This window comes from Anoplopoma fimbria, chromosome 13, assembly GCF_027596085.1.
Source record: "Anoplopoma fimbria isolate UVic2021 breed Golden Eagle Sablefish chromosome 13, Afim_UVic_2022, whole genome shotgun sequence".
Lineage (NCBI taxonomy): Eukaryota > Metazoa > Chordata > Actinopteri > Perciformes > Anoplopomatidae > Anoplopoma > Anoplopoma fimbria.
The window spans coordinates 17572841-17594867 of record NC_072461.1 but is presented as its reverse complement, the minus strand read 5'-3'; the positions used below and the strand labels follow the sequence as shown (position 1 = coordinate 17594867).

The window sequence follows — 22027 nt, the reverse complement described above, 5'->3', positions numbered from 1 at the left end:
ACATCTGCTACATTTTACTGGCGCCAGAGAACATCAAGCAAAAAGTTGTTTTACAAGTAGACAAACATGTTGCTTTATTTACTAAAGATGTAATATGAACTGCATCACTTGAAGGAACAACTTTCCCGCTAATTCTCCTCCAGATGAAAATCCTAAACAATTGGCAATTGGCGCTTAATACTTGAACTTTGCTCAGTTTGAGTAAAACTGATTATTTCTGTTACACGCAGCTTGATTTCTGTCTTGCAGTGTAAAAGTTGCCATAGTCAGTGTTGTGAGTATTTTTTATTAATATGCAACTTGATCACAGTGATCATGCAGTTACAGATTACTTGGGCTGCTGATGCATCAGTGTAGGCAGCTGGTGGTGGATAGATTTTAAGACGGGGACATGGAATTAAAGCAGGATACAGGGGGTAGGAAACTGTATTACCAGTGCCACTGTCCTCCTTTCTTGTTGTTTTATGAGTCACTGCAGATGTAGTGTCCATCAGCGTATGGACATATTAATGTTCTGATCATATTCTGTATATGATGGAGGGTCAGCACTGAAACAAGACAGTAAATTACATTTTGTATTGTCCTTAAATGACTAAACACAACACAATTCAATTCAGTTTATTTTGTATAGCCCAGAATCACAAATTACAAATTTGCCTCAGAGGGCTTTACAATCTGTGCACATGCGACATCCTCTGTCCTTCCCTCACATCGGCACAGGAAAAACACAACCACTTACTCTCATTGATCATGTGTCAAAAGTAAATGTGGGAGCTATAGTACCCTGCTCTATGTACAGATTGTTTTAGAATGTATTATGCTAGTATAACATATATCAATCAGGTGGTCAATTTGAGCACGATGATTATTTTCTTAACTGACACTGCACAATTGCAGAGAGAAGCCCCAGAGAGATTTATGCTCGTCGTAGGCCTGGGGAGGCTGTGACGTTATCTCCCCAATAGTTAATTGAAGCTGTACTGCAGCATCTTTTGTGCTCGTATATAAAAGACATATCCACTTAATCACACTTTGATACAATCTTTTCCTCCACGGGGATAACTGCATGCAGAATGCACCAGTGCCATTATGAGAATAATAATATTTGACTTTACAAACAAAAACATTTACTTAAACATATTACAGTTTTAGTTAGCTAATAGTGAGGGCCATCTTAGAAAATTCTGTTAGCAGATGATAAATAAACAAAAAGTTGCTGTTATTTTAGCTTTCCCTCACCTCATTTTAACAAAATAATACTTCTACCAGTTTCATAAGGCTATTGATATTCCATTCAATGGTAAGACTGAAAAAAGAATGCTCTATTAATTACATCATTAACCAATTAAATACAGTTATTTTCATGTGATGTCACATCCCTGTTATTAGCTGGTTTATATAATTCACTTTGTAGTTTTGTAACCTTTTGCAACTGCCATTTAAACGCACAAGATTTGGTCTTCCTGGTGGAGTTATTTTCCTCAAGAACCTGCATATCAAAGTGCTGATGACTAGGCTTCTTTCATAGTTGACAAATGCTGTTAGTTGGCAATCAAACCTGAACGACACACAGCTGTGGCGATGTTAGAAGTTTAAGTTTTTTTTCCCATGAGACAAATCTTTTTCTTTTTAAATTCTCCCTGTATGCTTGACCAACTCACAATGCCATGATCGGTTTGGTTTCATCCTCCACTGTATGTGCTCCAAGGTCAAAGACAGAGGACCAGAGGCCACACGCAGATTCTTCAACTGGTTCTACTGGTGCATCAACTTAGGAGCCATCCTGTCTCTGGGAGGCGTGGCCTACATACAACAGAACTTCAGCTTTAAGATCGGCTACATCATTCCCACTGTGTGCCTCGGGATCTCCTTCCTGGTCTTCCTCCTGGGCCGGACCGTCTTCATCAGCAAGCCGGCTGACGGCAGCGCCTTCACAGATATGTTCAAGATCCTGACCTTCGCCTGCTGCTCTAAGAAACCAAAGGAGCCTAACCTGCTCCGGTGAGAGCGGCATGTCACCTCTATGTGTCAATCATTTTAGAGCTTTGTATGTAGTGTTGTGGGGGGTGAAGAAGATGACATCACACTGTATTTGTCCGGCGTTAAAAGTGGTAAAGTCATTCTCTCAATGACAAAACAGCATGCTCACAATAACTGTGGTGTAGCAAAGCATTCATCAATCTCAATGGGAAGGCTCTTTCCAACAGGGAAGCAGGTATTCTGTGTTCATGGCAAAGTTAAGTGGGATGGTGACTACAGCGGAATAACACAGCTAGGTGTTGTTGGTATACCTTTTATGTTAAAGCCTCCTTTGATCCCCCCCCTTGTATAAGTCTTTTCTTTCCACTGGTCTGGGCATTCATCTTCATTCCCTGTGGTGAGAAGTTATTCTGCAGTGCTGTTACTTGACTTTGAACCAAAGTAGCTCATTTGGTTCAAAAACTTGACATTGAATATTTTAAGTTGGCCAATCCCGCAGCCTTTCAAGAATTCCATATTAAGACATTTTCTCCAGAGACGTGGATTATAGGCTTTAGAATAAAGTTTTCTTTCCTATCTCTAGAAGTGCTATAAGGGTAAGATGTTCACAAAAAAAAAAGGCTGATTAAGCTTTGCACTTCAAGAGTTTAGAATAATTGTAGTCTATTCTGTATTTCTTTTTATTTATGTGTTTATTTTATACTATAAATCATTCTTTAGTTTTCAAATAGTATTTTAAAGGTTATTTTTCTCTTTTATTTTCATGAAGCAACAAACCTACCCTGCTGGACAGTGCCAAAGTGACCTATGGAGGAAAATATCCGGAAGAGAAAGTAGAGGAAGTGAAATCCCTGTTGAAAATCCTTCCAGTTTTTTTTGCACTTATCCCATACTGGACTGTGTACTTCCAGGTAAGATCAACCCACTATAGTTGAATCCAAATTCATGAGAGGTGTTTCACACAAGATGAAATATATAATGGAATTTGATATGGGAAGATAAGCTTTCTGGATCCAGCTGTGCACATGTATGCGTCAATACAAGGGAAGATTATTTTCTGTTTCAATAGCGGAGACACCCTGCTGGTCATGAAGTGGAGAATCACCTCATGCTGAGACTCTAATCTCCTTATTGTTTTGCAGATGCAGACAACATACATCCTGCAGGGCCTCCATCTGAGGATTCCTGACAGTGCCTCAAACATCTCTGCTGACTCCCACACGGTAACCTAAAGTGGTGACACTCAGTCCAAGTACCTTTTCCTTGTTTACTTCAAAGAATAGCAGCAGTGTGGTGACATGTTAAGCAAAATCTGTCTTATTTTATGGAGTTAAACATGCCAGTTTGGAGCTCTAACCTGCCTCCTCATGAGTAGGTTTGAACTAGATTTTTCCCTGAAACTAAAGGAGTCAATAAGTTGCTGACACACAATGGTAGGCAACACCTGAAGGCAGCAGCAAAGGTTGGTAATGTCTTGGGAATTAAGTCAGAACTTTACTTCACAGACTAATACCTTGCAGATCAGCAACTTGGCTGTGAGTGTACTTCTCCACAGCAGCGCCTCCAACTGATTCTTCCCGACTAGTGTCGCTGTGACCCGTGTCTCTCTCTGACAGATTGTATGTTCTGTTCCTGAGGGCTTTGATGACTGAAATCCCCTCAGTTACTCCACATGATAGACGGCTCCTCAGAAAAATCAAACGTCTAAAAGTGATGAAATTGGAAAATACTAAGAAGTGTTGTATGTATAGTATGCCTGTTCTTCTTTTTGAGGAGGCATGCTTGGGGTGATTGTGAAGTGCACCGACTTCATGGAAATGTGAAGTGAAACCCTTGTGTGAAACCACACAATCTAAGCTTGTGCTGTATATATGTAATATATTTTCTTACATTTCACAATATTATGCACTGAGACACTGCAACTGTCTGTTTTGTTTACTCATATTCCAGGATGTTTAACTGTGTTTAAGAACTATATTGGCGTTTTGGCTCCCCTTCACATGCTATTTAAGTATCAAAAATGAAACTAAGCCTTTTTCTGCTACCAGCCTACCACACTTCTCAACATCAAAAGGGAAGTGAGATTAGATACCTCTGTGATGTGCTCCCCATCTCATCTCACTTGACACATTTCAATGGAAGAACCGAAAATATACTATATCTTCAAGGAAACAGAGTCCAACAACTAATAACTGTGAGGCAGGAGTGAATGTGTTGTAATTTGGTATAATTAAAATTAGATCCTCAGATTATTTCTCTAATGTAGTGGCATGTAACTCATGTCTCCATGAATGTATAGTACATGCTTTTTTAACTATGCATTAGTAAATGTTTGAATTACACTACACAGGTATGTGTACTTTTAATTTACACATTTCATTTATCTTTATGGTGCCTTGTGAAGCATATAGAGAAGTGATTTCCAATCACTTTTTTCTTTATTCCTAAATTGTTTACCAATTCTTGGGTTCCCAATTGAATAACCATGAGTATATATTCTGTACATACAGTACATATGTACAGTACCAGTCAAAAGTTTGGACACACCTTCTCATTCAACTACTTTGAAGAATCTAAATGTTAAGCATTTGTTTGTTTACCACATATGTGTTCCTTCATAGTTTGGATGTCTTCAATATTAATCTACAATGTAGAAAAAAATTAAAATAAAGAAAAAAACATTGAATGAGAAGGTGTGTCCAAACTTTTGACTGGTACTGTATGTAATTAATTTGGGGAAGTAAAAAGCAGAACATCATTCCCACCACAGACCTCGGCCTGCTGGGACACCTCTGTCATACCAGGCTTTCCTTGGTAATGGGAAAACATTCTCCCTTAGCACTTTTTGATCATTTTGAAAATGATAATGCACAAACAAAGGAAGATAACACTCTCTGAGGAGATGCATATGGATTGCCAGCGGTTATTTCAAGAAATGGAAATTCAATTTGAGAACAAATGATGCTATCAGAAGTGTTAAACCACATCAGGACACATCAGGAGCTCAGATAGCACTTGCATTTTGAATTGCTAAAAAACATCTCCAACAGTTTGCAGTTTTTCATTGCTCACTCAGTGAGACATTGCCTCAACTTGTGGTAATTTGTATGCTCACAATGGATTCTTTTCTCACATTGATATTTCATCCAGTCTGTTCGCACTTATAGTACTACGTTTGGTATTTGTGCTGAAAACTTTTACTTTGAATTCAGTCAGGTACGCTTTGTCTTGTGTGCAAATTACACATTAGAGATGTATACATATTTTTTATTTCATTATGCTTAGTTTTGACCACCTGGGGGTGCCAAAGCAATGTCAAGCCCCATGTGCACACACACTCAGGCATTTGCACACAAACACATGGTGAACTGTGTTGGAATCCACTGACATTCTCTGTAGTTTTCATGCTTTGTTGCTTTTTGTACAGCTTTACCTCATCTTTCTCCTCTGGATCCCCCAGATGACGTTCCGCTTCCCTGCCGCCTGGCTCACCATGTTTGACGCAGTGCTCATCCTTATGCTGATTCCCCTTAAGGACAAAGTGGTGGACCCCATCCTGAAACGCCGCGGCCTGCTGCCTTCCTCTCTGAAGAGGATTGCGGTCGGGATGTTCTTTGTTATGTGCTCGGCCGTGGCAGCGGGTGAGTGCAAAAGCAGAAATGTTCTCTCTACGCTGTCACATGAGTATGCCCAACAAACACTGATGAAACAACAAAGTTAGAGCTTTGTCGTAAATGCCACACGCAATCAGTGCTTCCAAGACAACGAGCAATGCAGCTTTGGTTTTAAATTCGAAATACTGTTTTTGTGGGACTTTTTTAATACCTTAGATGCTGACAGAATATTGTTGCTCAGGCATCTTTTAATCTGCTCTAAGTGTGATTAACAGGTATTTGGCTGAACCTTTTTTTAGATTAATGGTTGCCTCTACTGTGTTTCTTTTCATGGAACTCGGCAGATGGTCCGTCTCTGTTGTGTAAATTGTCCCTGAGTTGAAACATGCAAAAGGAAAAACAGCTCCAGAGTTTTGTCTTTTTTTCCTCGCCCTGTAGAGCACAGGGGGAGCTGTGGCATCTTACTTTTTGGTCCTGAGTGTACCCGAATGCGGCAGTGCTGCTCAGTCCTATTCACTTCTAGACATTGGATTATTTTGGAAATAAAGTCTTAGCCAGGCCTGTCAGCGGGTGCTGCTGCATTGATACATCCAGGCTAAAATCTTTTGAGAGAGACATGCCCAAAGGCAGGAAGAAAGCAAATCAGTAAGACTCCTGAGAATCAAAGCACATTCTATTTCCACAACCAATGCCCTTTCTCAGATCCACAATACATCCGCCTTATAGAATATGAACTATTCTGTCATTCGTGACCTTCTACATATTGACTGGTGTGCTTCAACCAGATTGCCAATAGACTATTATCGAACAATTGTGAAGGATAAGTCGATAATATTGTGAGTTGATAAAATATTTTGTTCATGCAAATTAAAAAGAAGAGATGCATCAAAAAATATATATTATCTGATTAGCTATGCCATTATTAATATTAAACCCTTAAATCATCTATTAGAGGTCTGGGCTGCTCTGTTCATTGTTTCAAATGATTTTACCAAGTACTTATTTTTCCAGATTGAAAGCAATTTTGTCTGTGTATGCTTATGAGTGGCCCTATGAATGCACCTTTCAACACTGGAGCTGCTAAATAAGATTTAACTTACTGTAAGTGTCATGTTGTATTAAGAAATTGGCAGTTTTTTGAATCCTCATTTGCATAATAAAGGTAGTAATTTTTGCTTCTTTATAGTCATCTAACGGCTGTTTGACTAAAAGGTCACATGATCAACAGACAAAAACTTATACAATGCGGTATTAAGATATGGTTCAATATCTTTTTTTAAAAGAAGCATTACATTTTTCCATATATGGTACACGCTCACCTTTTGACACTCTAAATCCCAGTTCACATATTACAATTTTTTGATTCAAGCATATCCAGTAAGTGTTGAGGATGATCTATGAAATGTAAGATCCATAGATGAAAGGGAAGAGTACCCCTCTAAACACCTGTCTGGTGTCTGGGTGTGTTTTTAAGGGTAAGAGAGAGGAAAAGGTGATGCACTAAACTCATCGTATTTTATATAAACATGGAGAAGAAGAGATGAGAAAGTTTGTTGAGGGAGAGTCTTCAGATGTTCTTGCGAGTTATTAAAGCCTTGAAACATCCTTTTCAATCAGAGAGTTGTGAACCAAATCTAATGTGTCTCCTTTTTTCGGTTTTAAAGTAATACTTACTTTAACGGAGGGCATGAGCATTCCTGGAAGGAAAGGTGCTCTAACATGTTCATTTTCTGATTTTCAAAAGCTATTTAGGTATTTACTTTTCCATTTGGCTTCTTGAAAGAAAGTGCAATCCCTGCATTTGAATTCAGGCTAAATGAATTTCTGAATATTTCAGACAGCAATTTTGAGTCCTGGTAGTGGAGAGAAAGGGTTTATGATGTTGCAGTGGTCGGGCCATTGGTCACAGATCAGTAGAGTAGGTGAATACACAACTAGTGTGCAACAAAGTTCTGACCTGTATTCAAGGAGTCAAGTCAGACGACTGGATCAAATCTGAACAGCGTTGTACTTTGTGTAATGGTTATTGAGTTACATTATTAATTACATTGTATCTGCATTTAAATAATAACAATTATTCATCCAAGAAATATTTTCCCTTTGTCCTATTTTTCCCCTGCATGGCCTTGCTTCACATTAATTAATTTGACACACTTGAGTCCTGGGAGCTGCCCTGCACTGTTATTACATTTTAAACTGCATTCCCCTCAGCTGTATTTCTGTGTGTCCTCAGTGCTTATCTGCATCTGTCCGCTAGCTGTTGTTTTCCGACACTGACAGATGGAGGGTTGTGAATGACCAAGTGTGGCATCATTTGCCCGGAGAATCGCCAGGCCAACACATTGCATTGTCAGCCCGCCACTCTGTGTCCACCACATTGGCCACACCACTGCTGTCCAGCGTTAGAATCACTTTCATCATCATGTGCAACAAATGTGCAGGAATTTGTCATGATGTCATCGGTGCGGCGATATTTCACAGGGTTTCATCTTGCTCACTGACACACATGGCACAAGGACAGCTGGACCTCCCATGTAGCGTAAAGGGGCCGCAGAAGACATGCTGTCAAGCCGACAGTGAACTGTTTCTGATCCGCTTGTACAACAGTCCCAGACTTCAACCACATACTGCGGGCCAGCTCTGAAAAGCTGTGCTGACATTGGTTTTGAAGAGATTTTTTTCTTACATGTTTTATCACATTCTCTTTACTTTATATATTAATCTGCTTTGGTTAGAGCTCAATGGCTTTTAGGTGTCCAAAAGCATCTCTATTTTCTTTTACATTTTTTTTTTTACATAAAAGCTGGAGCAGAGTTGCAACGGATCACACTGGGCTGTCTGATGTGTGATGTTTAGTAAGGGGGGGAATGCAATGGTGTGTGTTTATAGTGTGACTCTTGCTCTAGGCAGCCCAGTGGCCACACTCCCTGAGATGGACAGCTGGTATTATAGGATAGCTGGATTACAAGGCCACAACTCCTCTCAAATACAGCATTAAGTGTAGTTATGATAGGAGGCTGTCTCTGGGAGTTATCTGGAAATAGCCGCTGGTTACATGATAATAGCTCCATCGAATAAAGCTTTTAGGAGGAGGCAGGGGTTGATGACAACTGCTTGGCTCTTATTATTGAACCGCCTGCACTGTTCCATTACTTACTGCCATAATATGGAAGCGTGCAGATTTGATCTTAATGAAGTGGTAGGATAGTTTTAACACTAGTTAAATGCTTAATGAATTGTCACTAAATCCTCTAACTCTGGCAGCTTTTAGGCTGTTTGTTGGTGTCATGGATTTAATGTGTTCTTCACCCGTTGCCCTGTTTGCATTTTAGTATTTGCTTTAGTATGTATTTTGCAGAATTTTACTATATATGCTTTATTTAAATTTTCTCCCTCAGCTTACTTTGCTGATGTGCATTTTCTGTGTCTGTCCCCTCAGGTATTTTGGAGACCAAACGCCTGGAGATCGTCAAATCAAATGGTACCATTGACCAGGTGCTTGGCAACGTTATCTACTACGCGGCAGATTTACCCATATGGTGGCAAGTGCCTCAGTATGTGCTGATAGGAATCAGCGAAATCTTTGCCAGCATTGCAGGTACAGTTGTTTGATATCTCCTGTGTCTCATTAGCACCACTGTCAGGTAGACATGATGATTCAGGCTAACAGTAAAATGCAGTATCCTCCAGTGATTAGCCGTATGATTTGAGCTAGTCTTGAGGAACTCTGAATGGACTGTGGGATAAAAATCTTAGTGCCCAGACTCATTCTATGACTTCGCCCTGGCCAATTACCGGCGGCACAGCTTTTCCTCTGCTTTTACCAAACAGTAGAAAATAAGATGGATGAATACACAGATACACACCTTACACTGTACCATGTATCCCTGATGGCTATAGTCATAGTGGCAACACAATTAACATCATAACATAAACTTTTCACCTCCATGTTCAGTCACTTGGTGTGTTTACATTTACCACTATAAGCTTAAATATATGCAAGCATATGAAACAGTAATCCTAATGTATGAGTCCTGCCTTCTCTCCCGTACTAAATCACACTCAAGAGAGATAAACCTGACAAGCTGTACTGAAATACACTGGATCACAAGTTCAACTCTTAATTATGCAATTAGCATGCATCCCCGGCTTTCCCACTGCTCAGAGACATGTTAAGCTTGAATACATGGAATATGATGGTATGTCTTTTGAGGGTGCTGACAGTTATATTTACATATAGATCTCCACTTCCAGGTTATATTTTCTACCTCTGTGGATTCTAATGACTGCAGGGCCAAAGGAAAAGACAGTAAAATACATTGTTCCGGCTCATTAATTGTAAAGGACATTAAAAAATCTGCAGGTTGACAAATCTCTTACTGTGGGGCACAAACTAAATTTGATCAGTCACTATTGCCGTATAAGGTTGGAAGCCAAAGTGCCAATGGGAGATAACATTGACTTAATAAGCCAAACTATCTGCTTCACAAGATGAAAATGTAGGGTGATGTGATTTGGGTGAATAACTTGTTTTGAAAGTCCTACGTTTTTGATTAACCTCTAATAACCCTTATTCATTTTTTTGGTGTCTTAATGGTGGGTTGAAATCCTGTGTGAATAGCTTCAATCTTCTTCTTACAGAAGATAGGATAATTTCTTAGAAAATATCACAATTCAAGGTTTTTTACATAATTTTTCAGACTTTGATTGGATTAAAAGTTGTATTACTGTTACTGCTTAAACGATTCAGCCCAGTCAAAATCATGCTCATCAATATGAAGCAGCTGCAGACTTGTTTTTGATCATTTCAGGGTATCAGCTGAAAACTGCTCCTCTTTCGTGAGCCTTGACCTAAACGGGAAATGCCATTTCATTAAAAGCTGATAGGAGTAAAGCCGTATTGCTCCAGTGATACAATAATGTGACAAAGTGAGAAATGGCTCTAATACCACATCAAATAGCGGCTGGAAAATCTGAGACAATGATGGAAGCATCAGCAACAGTATTCTTTTAATAAGAGAGGGGAGTTTGGGTCTGTGTGATACAGAAATTTGCCTTGTAGCGTTTATCTGTTGTATATCTATAGTTTTGTTCTTCTCTCCCTTTCTCTTTTCCTCTACAGTAATGATCACAGCTTCAGGCCTCGGTCATCTTAGTGATTCGAATTTGTTAAGGCCTAGAGCCATGATTGACTCATTCTCCTATTACTACAGGTCATGCTGGTGTAGGTTCTTCTGTATAGCACTCGCTTTATTTCTATATCAAGAGTGAAGATTGAACCATTAATATTTAAGACTTTCTTTTTCGTTCTTCATCACAGTGGATGGATTATCAAGCCGATCCAAGCAATGCAGGTTGTTTGTGTGAATGAACATACACGTTCACTCCACAAGGCTTCTTTAAAACACTGGAATTTTCACAGAAGTATCAGGGTCCACATGAAAGTCAAATCCAGACATAACAAAGCTATAGGGATCCTTAAAATAAACGTACTCTCCTCTCTCCCTCCATACCTTCCCTCAGGGCTTACCTTAAGGAAAATTGGCTGACAGAATTGTGACATATGTCTGGTTAGGAGAAGTATATCCCCTCAGTATTCTTCAGTTTGAATAAATCTGTTTAAAACCTCCGGTGCCGTCAAACTTCCCCGCTGCAAACCCCATTCTTGGAGGACGATGGGTAATTCTTTGCTTGTACACCACCCAAGTTTGTCTGTTTCCAGGCAATACTAACATGCAAAAACTTTTGCAGAATGATTCCCTTTAGTATTTTAATTATGTTTTGCATTCCAGAAAATCTTAAAGGCTAATGTTATTTTCTAAGAAAGAAAAATCACCCCTCCAACGATGGCCTTGGGTGGAAAAAAATATGTATGCATTTTAAATTCCAGGCATTTCTTTTTTCTCAAATAATTCTGGCCTATGGTCGAGTAAGGTCAAACTGACTTTGATTTTTTTTTCTTGAATTATTGTTGTCACAACCAGACGTGAACTGGATTCCACATAATGTTACAGTATTCGTCTGTAGGGTCCCCTTTACTTTGCAATGCTCAATCTAGAATCCTAACCAACCTTTGCAGTCCCCTGTGATCTGCATAGCTATTGACCAGTGTTGTTTTGCTATCAAAAGGTTAGCTTAGCACATAAACAAATGTGTCATTGTGAACGTTTGGAAAGGTCATTCATGCTTTCCACTGAGTAATAACAATATGTTTGCTATGCTCTTATCTCATTCTCTTTCTTCTGGTGCTTTTTTTTGTGCGTCTAGCGCAGGTATCTGTACGGAAACTGCTCGTCACGTTAATTTCTGCAATGTCCCCCTCCAAGGAAGGTCTTAAAAGGCAAATGTATTTAACCGCAGCTCCCTAATCTCTACTGACAGATGTAGCTATAGGCCCTCATTTGAAAAATCACATGTTTGAGGTGCCATGAAATTATCAATGTCAGCTTGCAGGCAGACGGATCTCTAGGCAAAAAAGACACACATTTTATGTTTGTTTTTTTGTGTCTTTCTTTCTTTTGGGTTCCTTGCCCATTTTCTCAGTCCTTTCCCTTTTTTCATGACAGAGTAAGTACTGATAGATGTGTTTTCCAAAAATTACAGTTTTTTGAGACCAGTACCAAGCAGTGAAGATAACAAACAACGGCACCAGAACCAGTGCCACCATTGAAAATGAGCTGCCAAGCAGCTGCCAAGGAAGCCTTTTGGTCTTGTATAATATACTAAAAGGAAACAATCGGTGTCAACAAACCCCATCATATTACATAGATGCATATAGACAGATATTATACCTCAGTACATAGTTTTACTTTTTTCGCTCCACTGTCACAGACATGAACACAACAGGCAGAGAGTATGACTAAGTGGCATGAAGTTACAGGCTACATTACACTCACTGGCTGCAGCATGTTGCTACAGGTCATAGCATCTAAACTTTTTTCACTATTCTGAACCCAACATTTTAACAAACATCTGTCTTTTTACGCTCTTCTTTTGCAGGTCTGGAGTTTGCATATTCTGCAGCCCCCAAGTCCATGCAGAGTGCCATCATGGGGCTCTTCTTTTTCTTCTCTGGGGTTGGCTCCTTCGTGGGCTCCGGTTTGTTGGCGATTGTCTCCCTCAGGGAGATTGGCTGGATGTCATCACACAAAGACTTTGGTAAGAGAATACTGTTGCTTATACACTCATTACATGTGTAGTGATCACCACACACAAGAGGATGAAAACATAACAGATTAAATCAGCTATAATCATCATTTTTATTATAACAACAGTCCTGATGCTGCACAGAAACAAGCAATTGAGCTCATTGGTGGAAGATTGACCCCTATCCATTTGACATGCATGCAGACTCATGGGAAAGATGACTTTGTCTGTGATTAATATAAGAAAGACGCTACTCTTTTCAATATATCGTCGAGGTGATTGATCTTTACCCACACAGTTTTCTGTGTGGGCTGCCCATAATCCCCCTGAACTGAGCATTACAGTTGTCAAGCCTGCTGTTAGATGCTCAGTGCATATGGAGTGCACTATTGACTTTGCACATTGACTGTATGTATGGACTCGTAATAGAATTGTTGCTATCGATTTCAGAATGCAGAACGCGACGAATGCTCATAGCTTGTGCTGATTTAAAATCCACTTAAAGAGTTTGTAAATTAGATGCAGAGACAGGGGGAAAGCACCCTGTGCACTCCTCTTGTTTTAAGAGTGTTTCCCATAATAAATAGACATGTCAGGCTAACGACAAAAGGTTTGTGTAAATCTGTCCAAGTGGTAGAATGAATAGTGTGGTGGTGGCAGCAGATGGATGGGCTCCCTAGCGAGAGGAGGCTCCCAACCCAGATGCACTTTTCTCTGAGCATGCGGTAAATAAGCCAACACTGTAAATTGTTTACCCACCAACACCTAATAGCTCATTAATACAGTGTGCCGACAGGTAGGGAGGTATTTTTTGATGATGTTAGCACTGGAAGATGCTTGGCACGCTTCATAAATCCATCCTTTGCTCAGCCTTGCATCACTTGAGGGGCAGTTAAACTAGAGCCAGATTGCCTGTAAGACTTCTTTTAGCTCTCCAAAACAAGTCATTTAAAAGGTGAGCTGCAAAAATGGGACAAAACATCCTCCTGGCCACTGTTAAATAACAAACAAAAAACCCCCAAAAAACACACGGCACAAAGCAAGCATTAAATACAGTCAGAGATCATGCAGTTTGTTTTTGTGGCTGTTTTTCACACTTTGTTGCATGTTAGCTTCTTCCACATCTCATGGCTCTCTTGGTGGAATGGATTCAACTTATTTCCATGGCTGCGGGCAAAATAGTGTGCAGTAAACAGCATTTTGGGTGAGCTGTGCTAAGTTGTACTGAGCTGTACGGGCCTGAAGACAGATGAGCAACATTAATCACAGGCTGGGGGTCTGATTACATAGCCCTGGATAAGTAAAGCTGTCCCTGGAGCGCTACATGGCGATGGCACTGCTTGTCTGGCACCTCACTGGTGGATTGCTCCTTCTCTCCCTGCTTTGCACTATTTAATGTTAGTCAGCATCAGTCAAATGTCACATTATGAATCCATCTAGTCTGGCCTTTTGTTATGGTTTTACCAGCTGGTTTGGAAATGGAAAAGAACAAGTATCAAATTCTTGGGCCGGTAACGACAACAGGGAAGATTGCCCCAAGGTAAAGCCCACACCCGATACCCTGTGTTTTAATAAATTCTTGAAAGAGGTATTAACATAAATGTATCCCTCTGTCCGTTAAACTTATTCATGTGCAACTAATGGAGGACTGACAATAGCGTAACAGTTTGATGTTTGTGTGCTTTGTGTGAGCATGCACAAGAGATGTATGCTTTTAAATTATTACAATTTCAACATTGTACATGTTTTAGTGAATAGTGTGCTTGTCTCAGTTTTCACGTTTTTCAAATGTGACTTTTTGTGACAATTTGAATGGTGACCTAAGTGATCCTAGTTGTCCCATTTCAGATTCGTTGTAGTTTACTGGCTCAACTATTGTGGGTCTATAATTTGTAAATAATTACGGGGTCAGATCGGTGTCAATATTAATAAATGCACACATAATGATTTATATATAAATTACTCTCTCCACGATTTTAGATGTATATAAATGTAAACTTCATTGGGGTTTACTCACTTGATTTGTTGAAAATGCAGGAAACATCTGATTGGCTACACATAACTCCCTGTAGAATTTTTTTAATTTTTTTTCAAAATGTGCCTGGTATACATATGTATGTATATTACATCCCTCACAAACTCAAATAGCAAGAACCTTACCTCTTCTTGGAGTTTTGAGTTTCCGAAAGCAAATTACTTTCCCATTTGGTAAGTCAGAGTGAATGACCTCATGTGTGACTGAAAGCCCATGACATCAGTCTGCAAAGCAGTGGTGGATATAGTTGTATACAGAATTTCAGCTACATCTGCTCTCAAACTTAAAAACATGGTGTGCTCATGTGTTCCCACTATGGTAACATCTGGTTGAGTAGTCATCTATCGCACTCTTTTATTTGGTATTTTTACGGGCCTGGTATATAACACCATCTCATCCCTTCCTGCATGGAGCCGTTTTAACCTCATAAGCAAAGTCAATCAAATATCAACCTTTACTTTCTTCACTAGCATTCTCCTTTACACATGAGAAGCTTTTTGTTCCTAGAGTAGTCTTTTGTCATTTTTTCTGCCTTTGACGGAGTATCATTCACTCAAATTGACTGTTTTATTTGAGAGCCCATATGGTCAAGTGACAGGAACCAGCCTTTTTCTTTGACCAGTGTTCAAGTCGTGTCAGATCTTCTATCAGATGTCTGGGACGTGTTCAGACATTCGGAGCGGGCTGACGTTCGCACATCCTGCTCATGAAGTGTTGGATCACATTCAGTGAAATGTCAGTGTTTTATTGGAAGTCTTTAATGTCAGATCTGGCAAATTTAACAAGAACTCTTACTCTGTCTGGAAAATGGTTTTTCTGGTGCATGTATAAGACATGTCAGAGGCAACAAAAGGCAAATAGAAAAAGTAAGCATGCTGTAGCCATTTACAAAATTCCAGTATAAATCACATAGTTTCATGAGCAAGAGGGGAACTACAGAAAATAACTATATTTATAGCCGAAACAAACATGCATTGATTCCCCTCTCTGATTTCATTCCGAGGCTGAGGATGGTATTGAATGCATTGAAGCATTAAAATGTAGGGCCACTGCACTTAAGGTCTGGATGAATTGATCCATTTTCAAACGTTGAATTGATATTGACCCGTTTCATCTGGACTCACATGGTCTGCTCGAACCCACTCGCAGGTAAATTGTCCCACACATTTATATCTCAGATATTAGATGGCTGACCCCTTCTGTTGGTGCATTTAGTGTATTCACAATCTTGTCATTCACTAAGTCAGAGCTGTAAAAACAGTACCACATGTGGACGTCCAAAATGATCCACTCCGATTGGTTTCCACTATTCCCTCCCTTGCTAAGAATTTCCCTTTTTAAGATAACTCTCAAATATTTATGGTCCTCATTAATGTGTTTTACAGCAAGTCCTTGTTTAGTCTTTTGCTGCTGTAATTAGCCCTCCATATTTTTGAAAGTGGTTAGGCCTGGGGGTGGGAGGCTGAAGAAGAAGGCGGTAGAGCCTAACTTGATGTATAATGAAATTAGAGCAAGAGCCATTACACATCTGAGACCTTGCACAGTTTTCCATGGTGTTCTCAAAAAATGTGATGTTTGCTTCTTTTGCCAGTTCTTTTGCATTCCTTGGGTCCTAGTTAGGAGAGCAATTTGAAATCTGGAATAAAGATTGAGATCCACTCACCGGTCGGAATAATCTAAACGCTGTGGTAACAAGATTTTCTTCAGCAGAAGAGTCCTAAAATCAGGATTCGCTACAGTGTTGAATATATTTCTGTAAATACCACTCTTATTTCCATACTGTCCATATTCTACTTTAAAATGATCATATATTACTAAACGCTCTGGATGTTCCCTCTCCCTAATTTGTATGCTATATTCCCTGCTTTTTGTAAGCCATACCGCTCTGTTAATTAAGACTGCAGAGGCAACCTCTTAGTTTAACTATCTGTTAAGGGAAATTATCGATTGAAAATACAAGCGCCCTCTCTGCTAATGCACTTCTCGTTCCCTCCCATGCTCTCCTGTCAAACACGTTGCACTGCATGAATTATTCAAACACTGCTTTGGTTCTTGGGGTCTATTGTTCACAATTTCAAATTTTGACCAAATTAAGATGACAACAAAATAAGTTAAAACTGTAACAGGGCGTCAAAGCATCTTCTTTTCCGTCTGCCACTCAGAAGGTCACCGCCATCAGCCAGCTCTCTGTTCCTAGATCAAAGGTTTTGCGCTATAGAGACGGCCCAGCGCTTCGCTACTGCTTTGACGAAGAGGACAGTGTTGCTTAACTCCACTCGATTTCTAATTATCCACAAAACCACAAAAAAGAGAGACTGGAAACAGAATCAGTTATATGCACAATACACTTGGTGACATGACAGAGAGTGATCCGCTCTACTGATCACAAGTGATCATGTAAAGCACAGGGATAACTTGTTACAAATGAGTTAATCCTTCTCTTTGATCAGCGGCAGATGCCATGTTAAATCATGTACAAGAACATGAAGGTCTCTGTGTTAGTTGGTGATGCGTTGTGACACAGCTGCCTCTAAAGCAGTAAGGTGGATGTTATACAGGCCTCTGTGGTGAAACACTGGCATTTTAATCATTTTACAGGCAAGCACACAAATGCTCAATAGCATATAGTAAATAAAGTTGTCAATAATAGATAAATGATAATTGTTTATGTATTTAGGCTTAATAAATGTGTTTTTTCTTTCGGTTAATTAAATCCCTGAAGCCATCTGAGTGTCGAGTCACAGCGCAGTGTCATTACGCACGGCCGTCCACTGTGTTTATCACCAAATGACACCAGGCTGCTACAAAATAATACCAAACACCTCTGCACACATCATGCAGGACGGTTATAACCCTGCATTCTGCTGTTTATTTGGGAGGAATTGGATTACCTAGCTCGTTAATTCTTGGCACAATAGCCTCTTGTCAAACTTAATATGAAAAAAAAAAAAATTAAAAGTCAGGGTTTAATTTTTTTACTCTTGATATTCAAAACCGAGCAAATGCTGCTGTCATATATTAAGATATGTATGCAATGACTGAAATAGCATAGGATTGATATGATGCTTCCCCCATTTTATATGACGATAATATAATCTTTTTAAATGAATAATTTCTATCATCATTGTACTTATTTCACTCTTGAAAACATCCCCATCCATATGCTACTGACTTTTGCTCCTGTGTGTTCACGTCGTGCCGCTCTGCGTCGGGCCGATTTCCTGGAGAAGCGTCTTTCCATTTGTCGAGCTATTGATGTCATGCTTCGCTGTGATTGGAACAGCTGTGTCAGAGCGATAAGACCAGCGATGTGACTGGCTGAGAGTGTGTTTACTGATCACCACACCCTCTGATGTATATGACCGCAGCCAGCCCTGTTGCATGTAGTGCTGCTGCAAAATACATGAACCAAAAGAGCAGGTGTGCTTGGAGACGCCCACACTGTTCTTGCCCCAAAGACCTAAAGTAATCTGGAAGGGATTGTTTATGGTCTGTAACAGATTCAGCTGCTCAAGGTTTTTGTTGGGTGATGACCTCAACTGATTTGTATGTTAAACTTTCTGACCTTCTCTTTTATAAAGAAAAGCCTTAAATAGTTTTAGTAACGGCACAAAACGGTTGGCAAAGTATCTAGTGTCTGCTGTGCTAGTACGCCGGCATCACATTAAACACATTTTAAAATAATTTTGTATAATAGCCAAAAAGTAAGACGGACAATAAATGAAAGATCTTTAAAACCCCAGTTAGTCCGTAAGCGCCGTCCTGACCGAGGGGGCTGTTAAATTCAAATTGACAGGTTTAATTAGGCTATAGTTGAATACACTCGCACACATTCTCTGCCATGTGAATAGGAAAGAACTTGAAATGAGAATTGCCCCTATATATAATTAAAATCACCGCTTCTTCACTTTGGCTGGCTCTTTATTCGGTGTGACAGCTCCACATGGAGAAGCTAATGGGAGGTTTCTGAGGAAGACAGCAGATTGCTCCGGGGCCTCACATTTACTCATTTGACGATAATGTGGTATGTAAGCTATAGGTATCTCTGTCCACTGCTGAAAACCGTGCCTTACATGGACCCTGTTACATAAACCAAAGGCATGTTCTTCCTCGTAGCACTTATTGCACTCGTATTAGTTGCTGCACTTACTGTATTCGTATCAGTTCGCTGCACTTATTGAATTTGTATTTGTTTACTGCACTTATCCTATTCGTAGTAGTTTGTAGCACTTACTATATTCGGATTAGTCTGTTGCAATTATTGTTTTCGTAGTAACTTGCCTCTGCACTATACTTTTGCTCTGGCTTATGCTTTGAGATGCTTGTTTAAGAAAGGAGATGCACTTATGACTTCTGGTGACTAGTAGTTCTCTTGAATACCTATGTTGAATACACTTCCTGTAAGTCGCTTTGGATAAAAGCGTCTGCTAAATGACTGTAATGTAATGTAATGTTCTTAAATGTGCTGTAGAAGTTCGTATAAGGCAACCTTCAGCAGACGGCTAACCCCGGAATGTCTCCTCGTCAAAGAAGAAAGTTGTAAACAGCCTCATCTTATGCTACAAAGTCAATTGGTCTGCCTGACATGGTCAAGAGGACAAAAAGCTGCTCTAATGCCAATCCAGTTGTCTCCATACTTGAACAGTGGAGACAATTGTTATTGTTTTGCCCTTCATGTAAAACCCCCTAGCAATGTGAACGCAGGATTTGTTTAGAGCTCCCCTCTTGAGCTTTGTTGCTGAATGAGGACGGCCACTTCAATCAACACTACAGCAAATGTTAAGACGGCTAAGTGCTGCTGGTTGAAGTCTCCAAACCCAGTGGGGTAAAACAAAAATGGGTATCTTGAAACTAACTGTATGCCCTTAGTTCTGTCAGTCTTAGCACAGTCTTTTTGGTCCCCCCCCTCCCGTGCAGGAGTCATACAGCAGATCACAGTGGAAGCATTAGTTTATTTTTTTCCTACTTTTTTTTTTTATTCCATCAGATTCCCACGAGGAAACAAACAGTCTTTTAATATGGATGAAAGACTCCCTGGCTCGAAAACACAGCTGTGAGCCCCCACTGCTCTGTTATTTCTGATGCTCCAGTCCCACATCATCAATACCGACTTTTCTGTCAATGAGCGGGGTCAACCGTCTCCGCTCTCAGAAGGTTTTCGCCGTGCATGAGATGAGACGTAACAAGCCCCTCCCCTTCAATCCTAAATCCTGACAGCGTCGCGTTTCCCTGCCATGCTCCCTTCTAGTCTGCCTTTCATGTCTAGCAAAGAGAACATAACAACCTGCCACACTTGTGGCCGTTTACCTTTGCCTTTGGTGTTCTTTAGCACGTAGCAGTTACTTTCTGATAAAATACCCCCCCCCGCTGTCGCCCTCTGAATACGCCGTGACTGACTCTTTTGTTCTCCAAATTTCCATATTTTGTCATTTTGCCGTGCAGCTCACGGTTTTTCAAGGCGTCATTTAAATGCCAGTCTTGCTTCTCAGCTGTTTTGGAGTCTCAGCTCAGGTGTAACATTTCTCATTTTAATAATGTCCTTTTTTTTTTTTTTTCTCCCTTTCCAGGTAATATCAATGACTGCTCTCTGCACTACTACTTCTTCCTCCTGGCAGGGATTCAGGGCGTCACCTTGCTGGTCTTCCTTATTATCTCTTTTAAGTATGACAAGCAGAGGGGCAAAACGGGAAGCCAAAGGCAGAGACACCTCTCCTCTTGACCTACTCGCACGTCTCCATATCCCCCTCACCACACCTGCCTTTTCCAGTCATATCGCTCAGTGCCCAAAGACCCTGTTGAATAGGTACTACTTTGTATTTCGTATTTATGTTTATTTGAGCTTTAAAGTTGTGACTCTTTGTCCAGTCTTTATAACAATAATGATATTTCATCACTAGATGAATGAACAGCTACCACTGAAAGTATAGAGATTAATACATGAGCCATGTTTGAATCATTTTTACGGTACTCCCTTACCCCTGTGTGTTTACTATTGTTGCCTTTGATCATTTGCACTTGACTTGAGGAGTGGTGCCATAATATCTAGATATTTTCTGATCACGAAGAATGCTCAGTTGTTTTTATAGTTGAATTTTTACTGTTTGTGCTCTAACAAAGTCTTATTTTTGGACTTACTCTTTTGCTTACCATTTTACTGGCCCTGGTGTAAAACATCAGTATTTACATGATTTCTGGACTTCAATCCACTGATGTGAAAGTTTGTGAATTAACGGTACATATTCTGCATCATTTCTTGATTACAATAACCCCTATTGGGCTTTTAGAGAGAGGTTCAAATGCCTATCCAGTAACATAATTGTTATTGAATGGGAAATGTGTTTTAACTCCTGAGGTAGTTTTATGTTGTTGCAGAAAATCAGTGCTTTTAATGACAGAATAGGGCTCTTGTTTGAGGATACTCCAAAGAAACTCACTAATATTTAACTCATCTATTTTTCAAATCTAATATAGAGAGAAAAAACCTCCCACTGCCTGCGATTACATACTGTAAATCCACATAAATCCGTTATAAATCCTCAAACAGATCCATACATGAATAATAATAACTAAAAATACTCCATGACTCTGAGGCTTTGAGCAGTTTTTCATTTCTGGTCAAGCTGCAAAACTGCATGACAAACAACTAATTCGAAACAAACCTTAAGCTTAACAGGCAACCTTGAGTGTAGCTCGTAGAAGATCCCCTGCATTAATGCTTTGATCATGATAAAAAAAAGTGCAGACTTAAGATATAAAAAAGAAAAACGTAACCCATTCACAGTGACATCTTCTTCAAAGTTATAATTCCAGAGCAAAATAAAGCACAACTTTCACAGTATTTGTTGTCAGGGACAGTTTTACAGTGTTATCATGGCTTTGCAGCTTTGCCAGGAAATCTTGAAAAATAAGTTCTGTATTCTGGTATTTATTAGACTGTGATGCTTTTGTTTTAGCTTTATACTGTTAAGAAAAATGCTTGTGTGTGTTGCTTCAATTTTCAGTGTAGGTACAGCACAAGTTAAAAAAAACTCTCAGGGCTCAAGGAATAGTGTAACAGCACATATAAAACAAGAAGCTATTTTCTGTGTTTTAATTGGTCAGATAAATCGATTTTCCTTGTTTTATTGTATATTCCATACTTTCTTTGTCATATCAGTCCTCTTCAGAAAGATTTATTATGTTTATTTTTGAATTCTATTCTGTTTTCATGATGCTACAGAACTGGTACATTGTTTTGTGGTTATACATTTGT

At 39.6% G+C, this 22027-nt stretch overlaps 1 protein-coding gene across 6 annotated transcripts in view; it reads left to right on the top strand.

Moving 5' to 3' along the window:
- slc15a4 (solute carrier family 15 member 4) overlaps nt 1–22027 on the top strand; it is a 24310-nt gene extending 2283 nt beyond the window's left edge. For all 6 annotated transcript variants that reach the window (XM_054610464.1, XM_054610459.1, XM_054610462.1 and 3 more), the window contains 7 exons: nt 1709–2001; nt 2750–2891; nt 3123–3203; nt 5441–5621; nt 9034–9192; nt 12594–12752; nt 20343–22027. In XM_054610464.1, coding sequence (XP_054466439.1) covers nt 1709–2001; nt 2750–2891; nt 3123–3203; nt 5441–5621; nt 9034–9192; nt 12594–12752; nt 20343–20494 — 1167 coding nt within the window. In that variant the 3' untranslated portion in view covers nt 20495–22027. The remainder of the gene's footprint in view (nt 1–1708; nt 2002–2749; nt 2892–3122; nt 3204–5440; nt 5622–9033; nt 9193–12593; nt 12753–20342) is intronic.